At 48.1% G+C, this 21116-nt stretch overlaps 2 protein-coding genes across 2 annotated transcripts; one reads left to right on the top strand and one right to left on the bottom strand.

Moving 5' to 3' along the window:
• Nucleotides 1-1666: 1666 nt before the first annotated feature.
• On the top strand, nucleotides 1667-3285 carry LOC101777570 (hydroxycinnamoyltransferase 4). Its single transcript, XM_004964596.2, has one exon. The coding sequence runs from the start codon at nucleotides 1778-1780 to the stop codon at nucleotides 3071-3073; it is 1296 nt and encodes a 431-aa protein (XP_004964653.1). The 5' UTR covers nucleotides 1667-1777; the 3' UTR covers nucleotides 3074-3285.
• Nucleotides 3286-16820: 13535 nt separating this feature from the next.
• On the bottom strand, nucleotides 16821-18498 carry LOC101777158 (hydroxycinnamoyltransferase 4). The gene has a single exon (XM_004964595.2). It carries the CDS (start codon nucleotides 18419-18421, stop codon nucleotides 17129-17131), a length of 1293 nt encoding a protein of 430 aa, XP_004964652.1. The 5' UTR covers nucleotides 18422-18498; the 3' UTR covers nucleotides 16821-17128.
• Nucleotides 18499-21116: the final 2618 nt, after the last annotated feature.

Raw genomic sequence — 21116 nt, 5'->3', positions numbered from 1 at the left:
TGAATCGTTTGATGCATGCATACTTGAACTTGCAAAGTTGGAGATAAAAAAGAGAGACTGCAAATTTAAGTTGGGGGCTGGACCGCTGGAGTAGCTAGGACTGGTCATCTTTTGGCCTGCTTCCCATCATCACATGCCACTCGCGACTCGTCTCCAACACGCATCTTGTTGGACCAATATTGACCGGTGATCATCACCACCTGTTGCACGATGATTCTTTTCTTTCCTTTTCTTTTTGAATGCTTACTTGGGGGACTATTTTTTGAATAGAGAAAGTGATCACCTGATAGACGACGTTTCTTTGAAAGAAAATGCTCAGTGAAGTTGTGTAGAGCTACATGCAGCTAGGAACAATATGTACTCGTAGCGCATAGGCGGTGAATTTAATTACGTCCTAACCCTATCTGATAAGAAACAATGATATCACCATTTTAGAAAATGGAGATTATCAAGGAGCGTAAGCCTCTGAGCTTCTGCTCTCGTTCACGGTTGTCTTTAGTGAGCTGTGTTATTCATAGACATCAAGATTTGAGCTCCTGTAACATTATTAACATCCCAGAAAACGTCTAAATGTCTACAAGCATGCACGGCACGACCTTCCCAAAAATCTCCATCTCCAACATCTAGTTCAATCCAAACACTAATACCGTGTATAACCATACTCCATACGTATATGAATACAGCATCATACAGCATACAAGGTCCACTCATCTCTGTTTCTCAAGGAAAAAAAAAGTGGCCCTCTCTATCTCATTCCTGCACAAATCTCCACTGGTAGCTGCACAAATCTCCGGCGGACGGGCCAGATCCGGGCGGCGGGGGCTAGATCCGGGTGAGGACGGGAGGCGGCCCTCCCTCCCCCGGCCAGATCCCCTCCCCTCGCGGCCGGATCCGGGTGAGGATGGGAGGCGGCCCTCCCTCCCCCGGCCGGATCCCCTCCCTGGTGACGCGCGGCCCGCCACCGTCGTCTCCATCGTCCTCGTCGACAAGGTCGGCCGCCGGAAGCTCCGGGTGGCCCGCTCCTCCCCGGCGGATGTGGCGGCGTGGTGGGCGGCGGCCGTGGCGAGGCGGCGTGGTGGCGGGTGGCAGTTGTGGCGGTGGTGGTGGCCGGCTGGCGTTTTTGTATTTTTTTTATTTTTTTCGAAAAATATGTCTACCGAGTGTTTTTTTGTCACTCCGCGAAAGCTTCGCCGAGTGCACGACAGAAAACACTCGGCAAACTTAACTTTGCCGACTCAAAATTTACCATGTGCCGTTTGCCGAGTGTTACACTCGGCAAACGTTTCGCCGAGTGTTTTTGAGGCTTCGCCGAGTGCCCCAGGCACTCGGCGAACTTTCTGTTTCCGGTAGTGTAGACGACCATCCAAGGAAAGGATCACGTTTGTGCTACCTGCCCTGTCCATATGTCTTGTCCGGCGCTGCATCACAATTCACAGCATCCCAAGTCAAGAAAATGAGGTCTTCGTTCCAATCCCCACTCGCTTTATCTGCTATGCCGCAGTCAACCGAGGGAGGAATTTCACACGCGCCGGCGTTGGTCCGCAGCGCACTTGCAATTGCAGCATCCAAACTATACTGTCCACTACCATGCCACCACCACCAACCGCCCTCATGCACGCTTCCCTCCTCCTATATAAACCACCAAACGCTAGCCAAAACCACCACAGCATCCCACAAGCCCAGCAGCAGGCAACAGAGACATTGCCACGTGTGCACTGTAAACTCACCGGCACGACACAGCTAGCTAGGGCGAACCGCGAACCCCGCCGTCGCAACGATGGCCACGGTGGAGCGGCTGACGACGGAGCTGGTCGTCCCGGCGGAGGAGACGCCGGCGGGCGCCGTGTGGCTGTCCAACCTCGACCTCGCCGCGCGGCGCGGGTACACGCCCACGGTCTACTTCTACCGGGCCAACGGCAGGCCGGAGTTCTTCGAGGCCGGCGCCGTCCGGGACAGCCTCGCGAGGGCGCTCGTCGCGTTCTACCCTCTCGCCGGCCGCCTCGGCGCCGACGCCGCCACCGGGCGCGTCCAGATCGACTGCACGGGCGAGGGCGCGGTGTTCGTGTCGGCGCGGTCGGCGGACACCGCGCTGGACGACCTGCTCAGCGAGTTCGTGCCGTGCGACGAGATGCGGGCGCTGTTCGTGCCGCCCACCCCCGCTCCGAACCCGCCGTGCCCGCTGCTGTTCGCGCAGCTCACCCGCCTGCGCTGCGGCGGCGTCGTGCTTGGCCTCGCCCTGCACCACTCCGTCGTCGACGCCAGGAGCGCCGCGCACTTCGTCGAGACGTGGGCGAGCATCGCCCGCGGCGGCGGGGACGCCGCGCCCCTGCCGCCATGCTTCGACCACCGGCTCCTCAGCGCGCGGCCGGCGCCCACGGTGCTGTACGACCACCCGGAGTACAAGCCCGAGCCGGCGCCGGCGCACGCGGTCACGGCACCGTCCTCCACCTACGCGAGCGCCATCATCACGCTGACCAAGGCGCAGGTGACGGCGCTCAAGGCGCGGTGCGCGGGGGCGTCCACGTTCCGCGCGGTGGTGGCGCTGGTGTGGCAGTGCGCGTGCCGGGCGCGGTCGCTGCCGGACGACGCCGAGACGCGGCTCTACTCCATGATCGACATGCGCGCGCGCCTGGCGCCGCCGCTGCCCCCGGGCTACTTCGGCAACGCGGTGGTCCGGACGTCGGTCTCCGCCACCGCCGGGGAGGTGGTGTCGAACCCCGTGGGCTACGCGGCGCGGCGCGCGCTCGCGGCGACGAGCCAGGGCGACGACTACGCGCGGTCGCTGGTGGACTACCTGGAGGGGGTGGACGCCATGAACCTGCCCCGGAGCGGCATCTCGCGGGCGCACCTCCGCGCCATCAGCTGGATGGGCATGTCGCTGCACGACTCCGACTTCGGGTGGGGCGCGCCCGTGTTCATGGGGCCGGCGCTCATGTACTACAGCGGCTTCGTGTACGTGATGCAGGCGCCGGGGAAGGACGGCGCCGTCGCGCTCGCGCTGTCACTGGAGCCCGAGAGCATGCCGGAGTTCAGGAAGGTGTTCGCCGACGAGCTGGCACGCCTCGCGATGTAGATGGATGGCGCGTCCGTCTCTCCGTGCTTGACGCGTCGTGCTAATGAATGTAAGGTACACGGAGAATCCGTCCATCCGGGTTCGAGTCATCTTCGAATTGGATGATCAAGCTCATGTCATGTTCTTATTAAATTTGGCATGGACCAAACAATGTACTGTACACGTGAACTATTTGCAGCAAGCTGGACCTTGATTGTTTAACCCCGTGAAAACTACTCCTCTCGGCATCAACCAAACATGGGAAGATTAGACTGCAACTTGTCATCGTCAATGCCGGAAACATAGAATATTTTCCACAGCGTACCAAACGTCGAAAAGGTTGCTGGATGCAAATCTGACCAGTCCCCACTGCGAAGAGGGGTTCCGTTAGTGGCACATCGCTCCCGTAAAGCAATCCATCCAAGGGATCCTTTTTCCTTCCATGGTGATCATTGGAATTTACCAACCCCAAATTAACTAGTTGACAGTTGACTCAAGACGACGACGACGACGACGACCTACCGTGCAGTTTGGCTTGGCCTGCTTGCGCTCATGGAGTCACGGTGACGATCGGTAGATGCAACCATGGCGTTGGAGCGTTTTGCAACCTTCAACGAGAATTTGAACCGTCTAAGAATTGCCTAAACACTTTCCAACCACGTTTATTTCCTGCTATGTTGTTGACACTTCGATCGTGATCAGTCATGGCTAGTTAATTACTTGTCTGCCTCTGACGTGTGCAGGTGATTCTGCCTGAAGTTCCAGCTTATGGATGGGCATGGCCTTGGCTCATGGTTTCAGACCAACCACGCTTCCGACACTGTTTATGACATTTCGATTCCGCCCAATCCATCATCGTCAGTTACTTGGCTCTGACGTGCAGGTGCTGCCTCAAGTTTCAGTACGGATATGATGGGCATGGCCAATTGGCCATAGCTAGAGGGTGTTTGTTCCTTTTGTTTATTTTTAATCCCTATCACATCGAATGTTTAGATACTAATTAGGAGTATTAAATATAGACTAATTACAAAACCCATTGCATAGATGGAGGCTAATTCGCGAGACGAATCTATTAAGCCTAATTAGTCCATGATTTGACAATGTGCTGCTACAGTAACCATTTGCTAATGATGAATTAATTAAGCTTAATGGATTCGTCTCGCGAATCAACCTCCATCTGTGTAATTAGTTTTATAATTAACTTATATTTAATTCTTCTAATTAACCTCTAAAAATTCAATATGACACGAACTAAATATTAACGAAACTTGTTAATCCAAACACCCCTCTAATCTCGCTTCGACGTCCTTCACGACACTTGTGGACGAGGGAGCTACGTACGGTTCAAACTTCAAAGGATGGCAGATGCAATGTCAGTGTCATGGACAGGTCGTGCACAGGTTCTCCGAAATGATCGCAAGCCAGCTGTAAGGCTGGTACGGTGCAACCGAGACTCATGGTGTTATGGTCAGACTCCTCGTTCGCATTGGGCAGAAAGAGGTCGCCGAGAATGAACTGTACGTTCTTGTGTTTTACTTTGTGTAGCATGGACTAGTATATCATAAAAGCAGGCTAGCTAACTGCCTTCCGTTCAAGAATCTCAAGCTTAGACCTCATGTTGTTAGCGCTTGTTTAGTTCACCCTCAACTCCCAACTTTGGTACTATGCAAAAAGAAGATTCTCCATCACATCAAACTTGCGGTACATGCATGGAGTACTAAATGTAGATGAAATTAAAAACTAATTGCACAGTTTTGTTGTACTTTGCGAGACGAATCTTTTGAGCCTAATTAGTCAATGTTTGGACAATAATTCACAAATACAAACGAAACGCTACAGTGTGCTACAGTGCTGTAATAGTAATTTGTCACCTCCAAACTTTGGCAACTAAACAAGATCTTAATATGAAAAGTCGACAACAGAGAATCTGTGATTCTTCGGAAGATCCCACACGCAGCAGGCGCGCCGGAGAAGAACAGTCTTTGCATACTGATTCAAGAATCTTGCTACTCAAGCAACTATGATGCTTCAAGTAACTTTTAAACATGATGGCCACGTGAAAAAGTCTCGTCCATATAAGCCCATCCATGGCAGAAAAAGTACGTAGAAATGGTTAACTCATGCCGCATAATAACACGTATCGGCATGGTATACCTCCATGATTATAAATGTGCTAGCTTGTATTATGAACTGGCACGGATACATTCCGTAAATTCATATGGAGTTGGACAGAGACAAATATCATATGAAATTATAGGTTTCTTCAAAATCAATAGCATAGTTACCTAGTTACAATTTTTTTCGCAGGTGAAATATTTTTTATCTGAAGTCATTAGATGCTTAAATAGTTGATTAGAGTTTTGGACAACAATGTGGATAAATATATCATTATTAACTTTTTGACATGTACTTAAAGTTGCCTTTTGTCCCTACAAAACTTGTCAAAATGGTCAAAGTCAAATATTTCTCATACATATTCTAGTATATTTAACTTTTTTGACACGTACTTATGGGGAAAAATGAAAATGATCAAATACATCTATGTTAAAAGAGCGATCTCCATGTGACCATGTCCCATACGACAAGTAAATCAAATCAGATGGGGTAACTAACAAGCACGACGCCTCTATTATTCACTGATGAGCAGCTAGTAGGCAAGGCCAACCGAGCTAGAATTATGTGAGCTGAGTCGTCGTCCGTCTCCAAATTTGAGAGGTCGCAGCCGGCTCGCCATGCATATGCACCCATACACTCGCCCAGAATGGTTCGATCAAATGTTATCGACTGCCGACCACCAACCCCTGTTTCTTCCAATGGACCCCATATCTGCCTGCCCTACATGTCCCTTACCACGCTTCCTTCATGGACTTAACTGTGTAATTTATCATGGAATAATTGAAGCACTGACAGTATCTTGGAAATGAAAGTACATCTTTTTCCAGATTCCAAACTAAACTCTGATACCACAGAAAGGTACGTGTAATTTGACATGGAATAGAATACCTTTTCTCACTCTAGGCTAGCGCACTCCACAGCGCACCCCGCCGGCGGCCATCCTGGCCCCGGCGTCCACCCACCCTCCAACCTGCCGGGGACCGCCATGCCTCGGCGCCCACCTCCACCCGGAGCCCCGCAACAGACGGGTGACAATGGTGCCGGATCTGGGGACGACGAGCAGGGCGACCCCATTGGCGCAAGCACCCTCGGACCGGCGATTGCTCCAATCCCGACGCCGCATCCACCTGCCTCCAACCCTTTGAATCCCCTGCCCCCCCTACGAGCGGCGAATGGAGAGGCCGTCGGGGGAGACCCCCGACTGGCTGCGCTACAGTGCCTCATCATCCTCTTCCCAGAGGGACCGAACTTTCGGTCAAGGTCGCTTGTTGCTGCTCGCTGGAAAGGAAAGACGGTGGCACTGGACCCATCGCCTACCGCTTCTCCCTCCGCCCCCCCTTTCTGGTGGATTCATCGCGGATGTGCGGAGAGGAGGCCTCCCCCATAGCTTTGGCCCCAGCCGCTCTAGGTCGCGTACTTCGCCAGAGCGCCACACCTTGGTCGCCACCCACCGCTCCACCTGTGCACCTGGGACCTATTCATCCAACTGGGAGGGACTGCCAGATGACGGCTAGGTAGAGGTGTGTCACCGCCAGAACCAACGCAGAGAAGAGCGTGATCTGCGGCCTGCTTCAAGACCGGTGCCGGCCAACTTGGCGGGCAAATGCTTCAACTGCTTTGCCACGGACCATGTAGCCACCGCCTGCAAGAATCCCTCCTGATGCATCCGCTGTAGACAGGAAGGTCACCGGTCGCGACATTGCAAGTGGGGTCGCTTTCGCCGTATGCCCCTCGATGTGCTCGGCCACCCCCTCAGGGACATACTGCTGTTTCAGGTTGCCGCCAAATGCGTTCTGGCCGTGGCCATGGCCGCTCGTATTCTTTCGATGCCTCAAGATCTGCACATTCTCAATCCACTTGGCATCAAGATTCTCCTCCTCCAGCAATCTGTGCACCCTTGTCTTCAGGTCCTGAAGACATGTCAATCTCCCCTCCGCCACCCTCACCAAGGCCCTATGGTGACCTTGCCCGTCGGCCTGCTACAGAAATGTGTGTCGTTCCAAGGTCGCAAAAGATCGACTGTCGCGAAGCCCGTCTGTCGCAATGTGCCTTGGTCGCAATGATTGGTGATGCAGCTGGGACGCGTGCTGGAAGAATTCCTCAATGTCATCCCAGAGGAATACATGGTACACCGGTCAGAGCCGGATGACTTCCTGGTCGAATTTAGCACGCCGGAGATAGCAAAGAGAATTCTTCACTCCCACCTGCCTCCCAGAAGCACCTTTTCAGTTGATTTGGAGAAGATGGTGCCGCCAGCGACTGCAAGTCTGACCTCCTTGCGATTCAGGGTTCTTGTTGAGCTGCGTGGAATACCAACACATGCTCGGAGTGTGGACACAGCTCAGGTGATTCTTGCCTCAGCCTGCTCGGACCTGATGGAAGCCCCTGTTCATCTAGCTGGAAACAACATGGCTGCTTTATTTGTTGCCTGCTGGTGCCTACATCTAGACATCATCCCAAAAGAGAAGCTCATTTTCATTCCTGAACCACCGGCACCTTGTGTTGAATGTGGCCTGTTTCTCAAGCCCCATGAGCTAAACCACTCCAAACATGATGGATTATGGTATAATATCAGTATCAACATAATTGAGGTGCAGGACTGGACCGTCTACAGTGATTCCTCTGACGATGGCACACCCCCGAACAACTATGACAACTCCAAGGATGAGGACTACCTTGGGTTTCGTCAACGTAGCAGGAAACACCCGTGGCCTAGGAAAACAAGATTCACAGATGCAGCCGATGGCTCGAGTGGAGGACTAGCTCTTGGTCCTGGCTAGGGCCTACCATTCTCTTCTGGGGCAGCAACAGCACAACTCAAAGCAATGGTCTGGAAACCAACAGCAACTTCACCCCTCTAGGCTTGGTTGCTACTCACGCACTTACATTTTGGGCGTTTGGAAAATGCTACTGGGCACAAGACAACCAAGTTGACGAAGCCTACAGAGCCAGTTATACCACTAGAACACCCTTTGGCTTCGCCTAGGCACTGCAACAACTTCATATCAGACTCCGAGGATACACAGGGGCAAGATTTAATCCCCAATCTCGCTACCTTGCAACAACATGATGACATGCAGGTGCCGCGGTTTGATCCGATGGTTCTGGAAGCTAATTGTGGTTCCAAAACGTGCACTGAAAAATTAAACTGCGATACTACTGTGCTGCTCCTATCATTAAACCGGCCACAAACAAATTTCCAACTCGAGGAATCACAAATCATACACGACGCAATAATGATGCAGCAAGCAGCGTGGTCCTCAGTTTGTAGGCTCCCCACACCTGGGCATGTTCCTGCTCCACCTGTTGAATATGCACAGGTTAATGTCACAATGGATCGAGGGGGGTTTCAGGACGGGAACTGCAACACACCTGTCTGTTCAGAGGGCCAACAGGGGAGCATTTTGCCTGAAGCTGATGCCTCACATGGCTGTACAGAGGACACAACTAGGCAGAAGAAGCTGCAGCCTGGAGTGGGCAATAATGTGACAACCTTGCCGGGTGGGTCGCGGGTAACGCCAATCATTGACTGCAGCACAGAACATGAAGAAGCCATCCTCGAAGTCGTACGCTTCGATGACGCCCCACCTCTTGTGTTGCTCACTTCAGCTCATGATAATTATGTCACTGTCACCAGAGGCTCCTCTCAGACGCTGCCTTTTCACTTTCCTCCGGAAGCTTCTACGCCGGTTAAAAACATTGTCGCTGACTTCGCAAACTCCATTTGCAGGACAAGATCGCCGGTCGCATTGGCGCAGCAACCCCTTTGGTGCAAGGCACACACACCATCCCAACCTCCCACGCGATGATCAGGAGGAGCGAGAGGTTGGCCAAGAAATCTCGGCATCGAATAACAAATCCAACTTTGCAAGCCTAGAATGTGCTAGTGAAGAAATTGGGCATTTCATCTGCTTCAGGGCCACTGGATGCCGTGGCCTTCCAAGAATTCATCCATGTCATCACCAGCACCTTGCAAGTCTCTCGGTGTGAAGCTCTTGATGAATTAATTCCTGATAGTCGGTCGCTTTTTAGTGCGGCGGTAGTGGAGGTTGAGCCATGAGATTATCCCTCCCTCAAGGTTGTATTGGTCGCTAACAGTGTTTAACATGACTAGTGAAAACTTGTTAATTTGGAATGTCCGTGGGCTCAACTCTAGAACTAGACGGAATGTGGTACGTGACCTGGTCACTCAAGAACATGTGTCTCTTCTAACTCTACAAGAATCTAAGCTTGATGTATGTAATGATGCACTAGTTCTCAACCTTCTGGGATCAGACTTTGATTTTTATGCGTTACCTGCGACAAATACCTATGGGGGTATATTCCTAGCTTGGAGAATGGGACACCTGGGAAGCCTCTACCCCAATTTTCCGTAATCACTCCCTGACCCTCATGATCAAGCATTTGCCAACAAATGTTGAATGGCGGCTTACATGTGTATATGGTCCCCAAACCGACCAGAATAAAATCCGCTTCCTCTCTGAGCTTCAGGACGTCAGGAATGGTTGCACAAGCAGGTGGATGCTATGTGGTGACTTCAATCTTATTTACAAGGCGGAAGATAAAAATAACTCTCGCCTTGATAGAAGGATGATGGGTCGCTTTAGACGTTTTCTTGATGATCTAGAACTCCAGGAGTTGCATTTAAATGGTCACTTGTTTACCTAGAGTAATGAAAGGGCTGACCCAACGATGGAAAGAATTGATAGAGTTTTTGTGTCCAAAGATTGGGCGTCCTCTACACAAACCACAGTCTACAAGCACTTTCATCTCAGTGCTCGGATCATGCACCCCTGCTTCTTCAAACTAATTGCATCCCTAAAGCATTCAAGCAATTCCGCTTTGAGTCAATTTGGCCCAAGTACGAAGGCAACCTGGAGACGGTTGAGCAGGCATGGTCGTGCCCACCCCCCTGGCCCGAAGCAGATGCATTTCGGATACTTGATTATAAGCTTCGCAACACGACGGTCGCGCTGAAAAAATGGAGCGCTAAACATGTTGGCAGCGTCTGGTTGCATATGGCTATTGCCAAAGAGTTGGTGCTTAGATTTGATATTGCTCAGGAATCTAGGACGCTAGAACCCCATGAAAGAACCCTCCGCAACAAGATGAAGCTCAAGTGCCTTGGCCTTGCCTCACTACTCAGGTCCATCATTCAGCAAAGATCACGTATAACTTTTCTAGCCGAAGGAGATGCAAATACAAAATTATTTCACATGCAAGCATGCCATCGCAGCAGAAAAATTACATCCAGTCATTCAAACTAAGGGACTTAGACATTGTAAATGAGGTTGATAAAGCTGAAACGGTCTTCTAGCACTTCGAGAACATTCTTGGAACTTCCTACACGCCAACGATTTCCTTGGATTTTCAGCGTTTGGGTATTCCTTCTGTTGACGTGAGCCATTTAGACTACTGCTTCTCAAAAGAGGAAATTTTGCACACAATCCAAGAGTTGCCTCTTGACAAGGCACCGGGTCCTGATGGATTTACAAGTTTATTCTATAAAATAGCCTGGCCAATAATCAAACACGACATAATGCGTGCTTTTCATGCTCTATGGACCCTGGACAGTCGCAGCCTCTACCTGTTAAATCAGGCTTACATGGTCCTCATCCGAAAGAAGTTGGATGCTCTACAAGTTGGAAACTATTGCCCCATTAACTTGATCCACAGCTTCTCCAAACTATTCACTAAAGTCCTAGCTAACAGATTGGCGCCCAAACTATAGAATCTGGTTCGACCAAACCAAAGTGCATTTATACAAGGTCGTCTATTGCATGATAATTTCTAAGCAGTACAACTCTCAGCTAAGTTACTTCACTGTCGCAGGGTGCCATGTGTGCTGATCAAACTGGACATCTCCAAGGCATTTGATTCCGTGGACTGGACGTTCATGCTTCGACTTTTAAAACACATGGGCTTCACAAGACGCTGGCTCAATAATAGGGGCTTAAGACAGGGATAACCATTATCCCCTATGCTCTTTGTTCTTTTGATGGAAGTCCTGAATGCTTTGATCAATCTAGCAGATATTGAAGGTGTTCTGTCCTCCTTGGGCAACAACAGCATACAACAGAGAACATATCTTTATGCCGATGATGCTGTATTGTTTTTGTCTCCTTTGTAGCAAGACTTGGTGGCCACTGAAATTATCCTGGAGGTTTTTGGGGGCACCTCTGGGCTGCACACGAACCTGTAGAAATGCCTAATCTCTCCTATTCAATGTGACCTCTAGGACACCGTTAGGCTGCTACAGTTCTTCCCAGGTCGCCTTCAAGCTTTTCCATGCTGGTATTTGGGAATTCTGATATCTCCACAAAAAATGCATAAGAATGACCTTGTACCTCTAATTGACAAGATAAGCGAAAGCCTACCAATGTGGAAAGCTAAGATGATGAGCAAGGCCGGTCGCGCGGTAATGGTAAAGGTCAAGATGTCTGGTATTCCTATCCACACAGCTGTAGTAATTTCTATATCTCCCTGGGTCATCAAATGCATTGATAAAAGAAGGAGTCTTTTTGTGGAGTGGAACTGAAATGGTTGCGGGAGGCAAATGCCTCCTGGCCTGACCCAAGGTATGTCGACCCACTGAACTTGGGGGTCTTGGGATCACAAACTTACAGATCATGGGTTATGCCCTCCGAATACGTGGTATGGTTAAAGAAGATAGACAATGCCAAACCATGGGCTGCTTTACCAGACACTACTGAACCCATTGTCGCAGCCATGTTCTTTTACTCCACATCCATGCAAGTTGGTGATAGAAAACCAACATTATTCTGCACTGATAGGTGGCTTGATGGTCGCTCTATTGCTGAAATTGCCCCCTGTCTGTATCAAACAGTAAGACTCAGGACACGCAAGAACAGAACTATTTATGAAGGTCTACAGGATAGAAGATGGGTCAAAGACATTACTGAAGCTCTCACAGTCCAAGTTCTGCTCGACTACCTAAACATCTAGGAAAGATTGAGATCGATCACATTACTTGAGAATGTCCACGATAGGATACTTTGGAAATGGACAGGAGATAACAACTTCTCCACGGCTTCAGCATATAGAGCCTTTTTATTGGATAGTATACCATTCCCGGAGCAAAAATCTTTTGGAAATCTAGAGCCCCTGCCAAATGCAATTTTTTTGTATGGCTTGCGCTCCATGGTCGTTGTTGGACAGCTTCGAGGTGAAAGAAACATAATCTCCAGAATGATGACACCTGTGTTCTTTGCGGGCAAGAACCGGAGACTATAAATCACCTATTTGTTAACTACTCCTACTCTAAACAAGTGTGGTATTCCTTTTTATCCAGGGTCAATTGGAAGTCCAGAGTTCCTTCGGTGCCAAATCTAACGCTTGCAAATTGGTGGATGGCATTGTGAAAAGGGATCAACAAGGTACACAGAAAGTCTTTTGATTCAGCGGTCATCCTGATCTCATGGTCCATTTGGATAGAACGAAATGCAAGGACCTTCAGCAGAGAAGGGAAAACAACAGCTCAGCTAGTGCACAAAATCACAGAGGAGGCATGGTCATGGATTGCTAGGAGGTTCATAAGCCTGTTGCCTTTTGTCTTAGATACTCCTCATGTTAATGTGTTTGTAAATTGGTCGCACAATGACATGTAGTATCTATCTAGTGAACTCTCTGCTTAGGGCACGTCATCCCATCTAGATGACAAAGCCCTACCCTAATGTAAAATTGCTTCTTCTCTCTTAATGAAATACGTGCTAAGACACGGTCGAAAAAAATAATTTTACATGGAATCCCCAGCCAAAAAAGCCAAAACCAAGTTTTGGTACCATAAAAATTAAGCACACCGCCATGCATTTTTTTATAACCGCACTAACATAACAGGTTAGCGTGACAGCGGAAGCAAATAATTTCAGCAAGAACAGGATGCCAATCTATTCATGAAGGGCAACATATGCATCACACATACTTGGAGGAAATTACAGCAGGAACATATCAGCAAATTGCATCTGGATGCCATCAGCAATTGCAACATGAACGCATCAACAATTGCAAGTAGATCTCATCATCAATTGCAACCGAAACACATCAACCAGAGAGACACCAGATTTAACATGGAAATCCCAAATCAGGAAAAACCATGGGACCAAGCCAGCCAAATCTTCTTCCACTATATGCTTGTGGGAATACAACAAATTCTTTTCTAGATAGCACTAAGGCTCACATACATCAAGACTTCACCATCTTAAATAGCAACAACAACAAGATTTGGAGCAACAAGCTAGGGTATGGAAGGACCTCACCAAAGAGTGGTGGAACAATAGATTGGAGGATCTGCTGCTTCTCAACCTTGAGGACAAATCCCTCTTGCTCTCTTGCAAGTTCTCCTCTCCAATCTTCCTTCTTCTTCATCTCTTTGTTCTTCTCCTTGTGGAGGTTGTGTTCTAAATTCCATGGCTCTCCTTCTCTTTGTTTCAGTAGGCTCCCCTAAGGTTGTAAGGCAGCAGACTTGATGCTAAGATCACCCAAGGTTGGTCCACATCTTAGGCTATATTTCCGTTACATGTGGGGTTGTTCACTAGTTAGGAGTAATTACTCTCCTCACTTGCCCACATCATGAGGAGGATTTTCCCAATATTTTTTTGTCATGTGCCTGTGCAATTGTCTCTGCCGATAAAAAAAAGAGAGATGCCATGCTCTCTCTACCTACATGAAGGAAAAGTATCAAAGCAACGACAGCAATAGCTTGAGCTGCGCGGACTGAGCATCAGTCGGGTGGACCTAGAAGTGACCTCCGCCACAGACTGAATACAGTGCCTTCCAGTTGGTCTCTACACAAATAAAATAACATGCCGAACAAAGCAATGAGCATGTTAGCAGGTTGACATGAGCTTTTGTGAAGTTATCTATAGGCCTTATAAATTTTTTTCAGTTGGCTATCTCACTTGACAAATTTTAGCTATTGACTTTGGAATGGTTTATGCCTTTGTGGTGTGGTTTTGTGGACTAGAGCTCTTGTTATCTATGTTTCAATTGAGGTGTATACCATGTTATTTTGTTTGCCAAATGATCTTCGTGTCTGACATGGTCATGCGAAGATGCATATGTTTATCTTTCTATATTTTGCGCATGTCCAGCTTCAAGGTCACTGTGGTGAAGGTGGCTAGCTTCGCCTCTAAGACTTAGTTATTTTGTGTGAGCTAGGGAATGCGAGCAAGGTCGAAGGAAAACAAGTTAACAAGCCAAGAAGGGAGCAAGTGCTTGTAAATTTCAACAACCTCAAGCTGGCAAAGTAGGAAAACCAGTGAAGTTAGCTATAGCCAGTAGCGTGCACAAGCAAAGCTCTACAAAGTCACTGTTGATATCGAGCAAGTGAGCTATGGAGCACTATGCAAGCGAAGATTCTTGACCTCGTCTTAAGAGTGCATCGGTATAACTTCAAGGGCTTGAAAAGACATTTGCTTGAGCTTTCTAATTCCAGTGAAGGTCCATTCTTTACTTTGTTTCCATACTGTTCTTTTGGTTTTACATTTTCAAAGCCGAAGGTCGCTAATTGTAGACTTCTCGCTCAGAGCCACGCTGTAGCAAAGGGACATAAAACCCAAGAATTTGGTGATGTTCGTGAGGAAAACGATCAAACTACAACATGCCACCGAAGATCCACAAGTACAAGAAAGTGACCATATGGCTTTAGCCATAGTCATACCATCATCCCAGGCCAATTATGTGAAAGTCATGAAGATGGAGAAGTAGAATTAATGGTTGAAGGCAACGATGTTGACCTTCATGATGCATGAATATGAGAAGACATTGTTCAACTTCATCGTCAAAGCCAAATGGCTTGAGTGAATTAGGGCTAATGTCACATAGCAATCAATTTCCTAAGGGCAAACAAGATTGGCTTGGGTACAACCTTGTGGGTGCATCCAGGGTATAACCTAGTGGACTAAAAATGACAATTTAGTAAAATGTCTCACAACCAGGGTACAACCTTATGTGTGCATCCTCAAAGAAGCTTGCATACATATTGTGTTCTGTCCTTGTAGTATTATCTTTTGTAGGACTCACATCCTCTATCACATTATGTTCCATATATGTATCCTCTACCACATTATGTTCTATATTTGTAAAACTAGACTAAATATCATCTAGTTTGGCTTTAGACATACTTGACAGTGATTCGTATCTTGGTGGAGTAAGAAATACAGCTTGTAGCAGTCCTTGCATGTCATCTAATCTTCCCGGTCTATTTTCTACTGTAGCAATCCTTGAGACACACAAAGTAGGCATACACAGCGTCATTATTTGGCATATGAGCAAATGCAAATGATGGTGGGTCATACTCCTCTCCATGGTGGTTCCAGATTGTATAACCCTGAAGAATACCGTCACAATTCAGGTGTGTCTAAACTTCATCACAAGTTCCGATCACTCTGTTTTCACAATTATTGCAAGGGCATGGTATTTTTCTATTATATGGAAGGTCATTGAAAGCAAAAGATAGGAATTGGCCGACTCCATCTTTGTAAGCAGGGTCATGTCTTGGTTTACTTATCCAACTTTGATCCATCACCTATGATGATATGTAATGATATAATTAAAAAGTTAAGAAATTTGCAGAATTTAAGTTCTAAGTATGTAAAAAAAATTATGGTTGAAATGAAACCTATCTCAATTACCAATCATACTGAAAAACATAAACAATATTTTTAACAATACTTATTACATCTATTATTTTTTTCTGCATATTCAAATATTAAAATCTATATTCCTCATTTAATTATCCAATACAAGGTGCTAGCTTTATCGGGCTATGTAACAACTGAAGTTATTTATGATACATTCTTTAAGATACACAATTTTCACGAATTTGTTTGCAAAGCAATCCTAGTATTAATTTTAAGGTGGAACTAAATAAAATTATATAATTTAAGGTTATGCCTTGACTGGTATAATATTGGTTATACAATTTAATCTCTAAGCCATAAAAGATCATACCAGCAGAAGTCGGCATCAAAATATTGGCCAGTTTCATATTTCTGGTTCTTCTACCACTGACAGCAATATAAAAACACAATATTTGACTTGCCTGTATAATTGGTGAAGGAGCAGAAGAAAACAATCTTGTTGATAGTTGCTACATTCTACAAAATTTAGCATAAAAACCAATTAAAACAGCCAGATTACTTGTTGCAACAAAAATTGACACAAACTCACGAAGCCACAACACATAAACAATTGAACAATGGGGCCATCAAGTGGGGGATTAGAACAACATGCTTAGAAATGTCAACGGAAGATGGCTCTTTTCATATTTTATGTGTTACACATATTTCTATTGTTTTTTATTGATAATCGCTCGCTGCATCTATGATAGTGTAGAAGAAAACACATGTAAGTAATGTCCTATGTTCTATCTATATGATTAATTTATTTTCATATTAATGTAACTTGGATAAGCTGCGCTAGAGCTCATAATCCTTTTCTAGTTCTAAGAGTGGCATGTGCAAATCAAATCCCGGCACATAGCAACTCCAATTGATGAAGCCCTGAACTCCTAGTGTCCCAAATATTTAGATATTTCAGTCCCGGATTTCTATCATTCATCGGCAGGCCTGTTTATTTGACACTTGAATGAAGATGAATAATAAAAAATCGGAATGGAGATAAACAATAGAAAAATCAGAGACTGAAATATCTAAATGTGTTCGATTTATTGGTTATATATGAAACCAATATAGACATTCAAATAGCCATGCATGACTAAGCATCCAAAGACAGTCTCATTCACATGTTGCGTGTGTGTAGTACGTGCCATGGAACATACGTATTAACCTGCAATGCGTTAATAGCAGTACGCACTTCTGCACACACGTCTACGAGACACTGACGACGTTGCACGCTCGCAAGTCGCAACTGTGCACTAGCGGCCAGCTGCTACTCGGAGGAGCTACATGCATCATGTATGTATGTACTACACGGTGTAGTCTACACCACGTCCAGGCGCGCGAGCTCCTCGGCGAACACCTTCCTGAACTCCGGCATGCTCTCGGGCTCCAGCGACAGCACGAGCGCGAGGTCGCCGTCCTTCCCCGCCGCGTTCATCACGTACACGAAGCCGCTGTAGTACATGAGCGCAGGCCCCATGAACGCCGGCGCGCCCCACCCGAAGTCCGCCTTGTACAGAGACATCCCCACCCAGCTGATGGCGCGGAGGTGCGCCCTCGAGATGCCGCTCCGGGGCAGGTTCATGGCGTCCACCCCCTCCAGGTAGTCCACCAGCGACCGCGCGTAGTCGCCGCCCTGGCTCGTCGCCGCGAGCGCGCGGCGCGCAACGTGGCCGACGGGGCTCGACACCACCTCCGCCGCCGTGGCGGAGACCGACGTCCGGACCACAGCGTTGCCGAAGTACCCGGGGGGCAGCGGCGGGTCCAGGCGCGCGCGCATGTCGATCATGGAGTAGAGCCGCGTCTCGGCGTCGTGGGGCAGCGACCGCGCCCGGCACGCGCACCGCCACACCAGCGCCACCACCGCGCGGAACGTGGACGCCCCCGGGCACCGCGCCCTGAGCGCCGCCACCTGCGCCTTGGTCATGGTGATGATGGCGCTAGCGTACTCCGACGCGGCAGCGGCGTCCACCGGCTCCGGTTCCGGCATGTACTCCGGGTGGTCGTACGTCACCGCGCGCTCGGGGCGCGCCGCGAGCAGGCCGTGGTCGAAGCAAGGCGGCACGGGCGCGGCGGCGGCGTCCCCGCGCGCGATGCTCGCCCACGTCTCGAAGAAATGCGCGGCGCCCCGGGCGTCGCAGGCCGAGTGGTGCATGGCCTGCCCGAGCACGACGCTGCCGCAGCGCAGGCGGGTGACCTGCACGAACAGCAGCGGGCACGGCGGGTTCGGCGGCGGCGTCGGGGGCACGAACAGGTCCCGCATCTCGCGGCACGGCGCGAACTCGCTCATCAGGTCGTCGAGCGCGTAGCGGCCCGACCGCGCCGTCACGAACACGGCGCCCTCGCCGTTGCAGTCGATCTGGACGCGCCCGGTGGTGGCGTCGACGCCGAGGCGGCCGGCGAGAGGGTAGAACGCGACCAGCGCCCTGGCGAGGCTCTCCTTGACGACCTCGGCGGCGAAGAACCCCGGCTCACCGTTGGACCGGAAGAAGTAGACCGTGGGCGTGTACCCGCGGCGCGCGGCGAGGTCCAGGTTGGACAGCCAGATGGCGCCTGCCGGCGTCTCCTCGGCGGGCACGGCCACCTCCGACGTCAGCACCTCCACCACCGCCATTGCCTCCGATCCGACCCGCACAAGCTAGCTGGGGGAGCACTCGTGGACTCGTGGTGCTGAGCAGCAGCGGCGATGGTTTCTGGCGAGCACCTCGTCGGTTTAAATAGAGGTGCTAGTGTGACAGTGAGCCAGTGAGACTGTGAGAGGACTGAGAGCGCGCGCGGTTGGTGATGACTGATGAGTCGAGAAGGGGCCTGTTGGATGGCTGACTGGTTTAGACAGCAGTAACTGCAGTTAAGGCATCTGAAAGACTGACGAAATGATTGGATGATTCAGTGTTGCATTGGCCGAGCTGAGTCTATTTCAGTACAGCATTCTATGCACGCACGACGTATTTAGACAACGGGAACAGCGCAGGTTGGTTCTTGTCAGTTTTTCGATTGAGGAAACAAAAAGTCTTGGGGGAAATTTGGCTCGTTATTTTGACAAAATTTACCTGAACTTGACCAAGCACCAGCCATTTGCACATCCCGTCATCACCCAACGCCCTACTAATCATATGTACGAGTACGAGTAAAGGCTGCGGGGAATAAGTTGCCAAGGTCTGGAGGAACGTATTCGGACCACGTACACAGGTTGTTATCCGGATTGGCGAATTTGACACTGTTAGCACGGCTCAAACGTTGTGTTTTCTCATTTTCCTCTCACTATTCTTTGAATCTTTGATTAGCGAGACCGTAGACGATGTAACTTATTTAACATTTTCTGAGGGTTTTCATTTAAATGAGTGAGGGTTGTGTTATTCTTCACAATTTTTCCGAAGTGGTCAAGAGTTGTATAGTCTAATTTAGACATTCCCTAAGAGTAAAATAAATTAGCAATAGGAAAAAAAAAAGATCATCGGCCACTTAAAATAATAAGTCTCAGAAATTGCCTTAATTAGACTTTAAAATAAACTTGGCTAGATATTTAGAGTAAAAAATTCTCCTGCATTCATAGAAAACACTAATAAAATCTCATAGTGAAGAGTGGTTTTCCGCTTTAAACAAAAAACGTGCAAAATGCAGCACATGTAGAGATGTGTATGAATGTATCTTCACAGCTTCACTTGAGGCTGAGTAAAAAGGATGTGGTGTGTTAAGTTACTCTGCCTTGTCAAGGTTTATGGTAGGACATGTCCATCCATGCAAAGAATTTGCTTTTTTTGGCGAGTTTAGGCAAAGAAATTTTTTCTTAAAACATATTACATACGCATGCACTTATTACACGCATGCACATTCACCCTACTAGACGCTGACAGAAGAATGCATCGATAGATTTTAAGATTGGCCACTACAATAAGTTTCTCATTATTAGTAGGAATATTATCTACCACTAAAAATAGCATATTAATGAGACTCATAGGCGTCAAATCTCTGGTTTCTCTTATTCATGATGGTTTGGTTCCTCATGCAAAAAAAAGTTAAGAGGAACATACTATCTAGCAAATGACGACTCCTAAATTCTTACACACGTCTCCTAAATTCGAGACGACTGCAAATGCAGAAGCTTGCAGTGTGGATGGTGATTCGACACAAGCCACAAGGCTATTAGATTTCAATTCAACGGTCCTCGCAGAGATGGCCTGCTGAAATGGCCAGCACGGCGGGACTGAGGACCAGTTGGTGGCGGGGCGGCAAGGCGCGGTGCTGCCGGTTGCAGGAGGTGGTGAACATAACGCTGCCTGTCAAATGAGTGTTTCTTTCCCTCTAAAAAGAAAGGAGTCTTTCTTTTTTGAAAATTACATACTCGTCAAGCAAAGTTACCTACCGTTCTTTTTGTGCAATGTAAACTATCACCACAGGGCACGACCATTTTTTTCCTTTAAGGTAGAACAATCGCGACCTGCTGTAAAGTTTAGACTCTGCTGGATGGATGCTAAAACACCGAACCGACACTGCCAGTTCTGTTGTCTTGAAAATCAGATGAGCAGTCAAAATCATTGCCAAACTTTCTATTTTACAGTAAAAACATAGTCCTCTTTCATGGTAGGATGTCATAGCTTACGATCAGAGTGTATCAGATTCACTTGGAAATCCACTGTTTTTATATATATAAAATAGTAATGGATCGCTTCGTGGCAAAGGACATCGCACCAGGTTCCGTTGGAAAAAAAAAAGAAGCGCATACTCGCTTGCATGCAGCTTTCTTGCGTAGATGAGCGTGACCCAATAATGTCTTGTGTTTGGTGGGATCAGACCAAGTGTGCTGGATGATTATGCTTAGTAACGACTACTATATATATGCACACTCATGACTACTTATGATACTGAAGTGTTAAGACTCCTTTCCAGCCATTGGACGACACAAATTCACCTTTCCATAAAACACAAAAGTACCAAGGTCTCTCAAAAGGTCACGAATATTATTCTTGCAAAATTGCAGGTCATGTTAGCTTTTCTAGGTTTATAGATGTTTGTATGCACACATCTATGAATCTAGAAAAGTCAAAACGACGGTTTTTCTAAGTTCACGTTTTGGCTTTTTTAAGTTCATAGATGTTTGTATACACATATCTATAAATCTAGAAAAATCAAAACGACATGCAATTTTAAATGGAGGGAGTAACTAGGAACCGAACAATTTTCCGCGAAATTCATGCGTTCTAAACGTAAACGTATCCTGTGTACGATGCTCTTCCTTATTTCTTCGTATAATTTGTTTATCAAATCTGCTCTTTTTAGAGGACGTGCCTGGGCATATATTTCATCGATCA

This window comes from Setaria italica, chromosome IV, assembly GCF_000263155.2.
Source record: "Setaria italica strain Yugu1 chromosome IV, Setaria_italica_v2.0, whole genome shotgun sequence".
Taxonomy (NCBI): domain Eukaryota; kingdom Viridiplantae; phylum Streptophyta; class Magnoliopsida; order Poales; family Poaceae; genus Setaria; species Setaria italica.
Note: the sequence above shows the minus strand (reverse complement) of the source record. Positions and strands in the feature narration are given on the sequence as shown.

Excerpts from the sequence above, each read along its gene's own strand:
- LOC101777570 (XM_004964596.2), top strand. The coding sequence starts at position 1,778 with ATGGCCACGGTGGAGCGGCTGACGACGGAGCTGGTCGTCCCGGCGGAG.
- LOC101777158 (XM_004964595.2), bottom strand. The coding sequence starts at position 18,421 with ATGGCGGTGGTGGAGGTGCTGACGTCGGAGGTGGCCGTGCCCGCCGAG.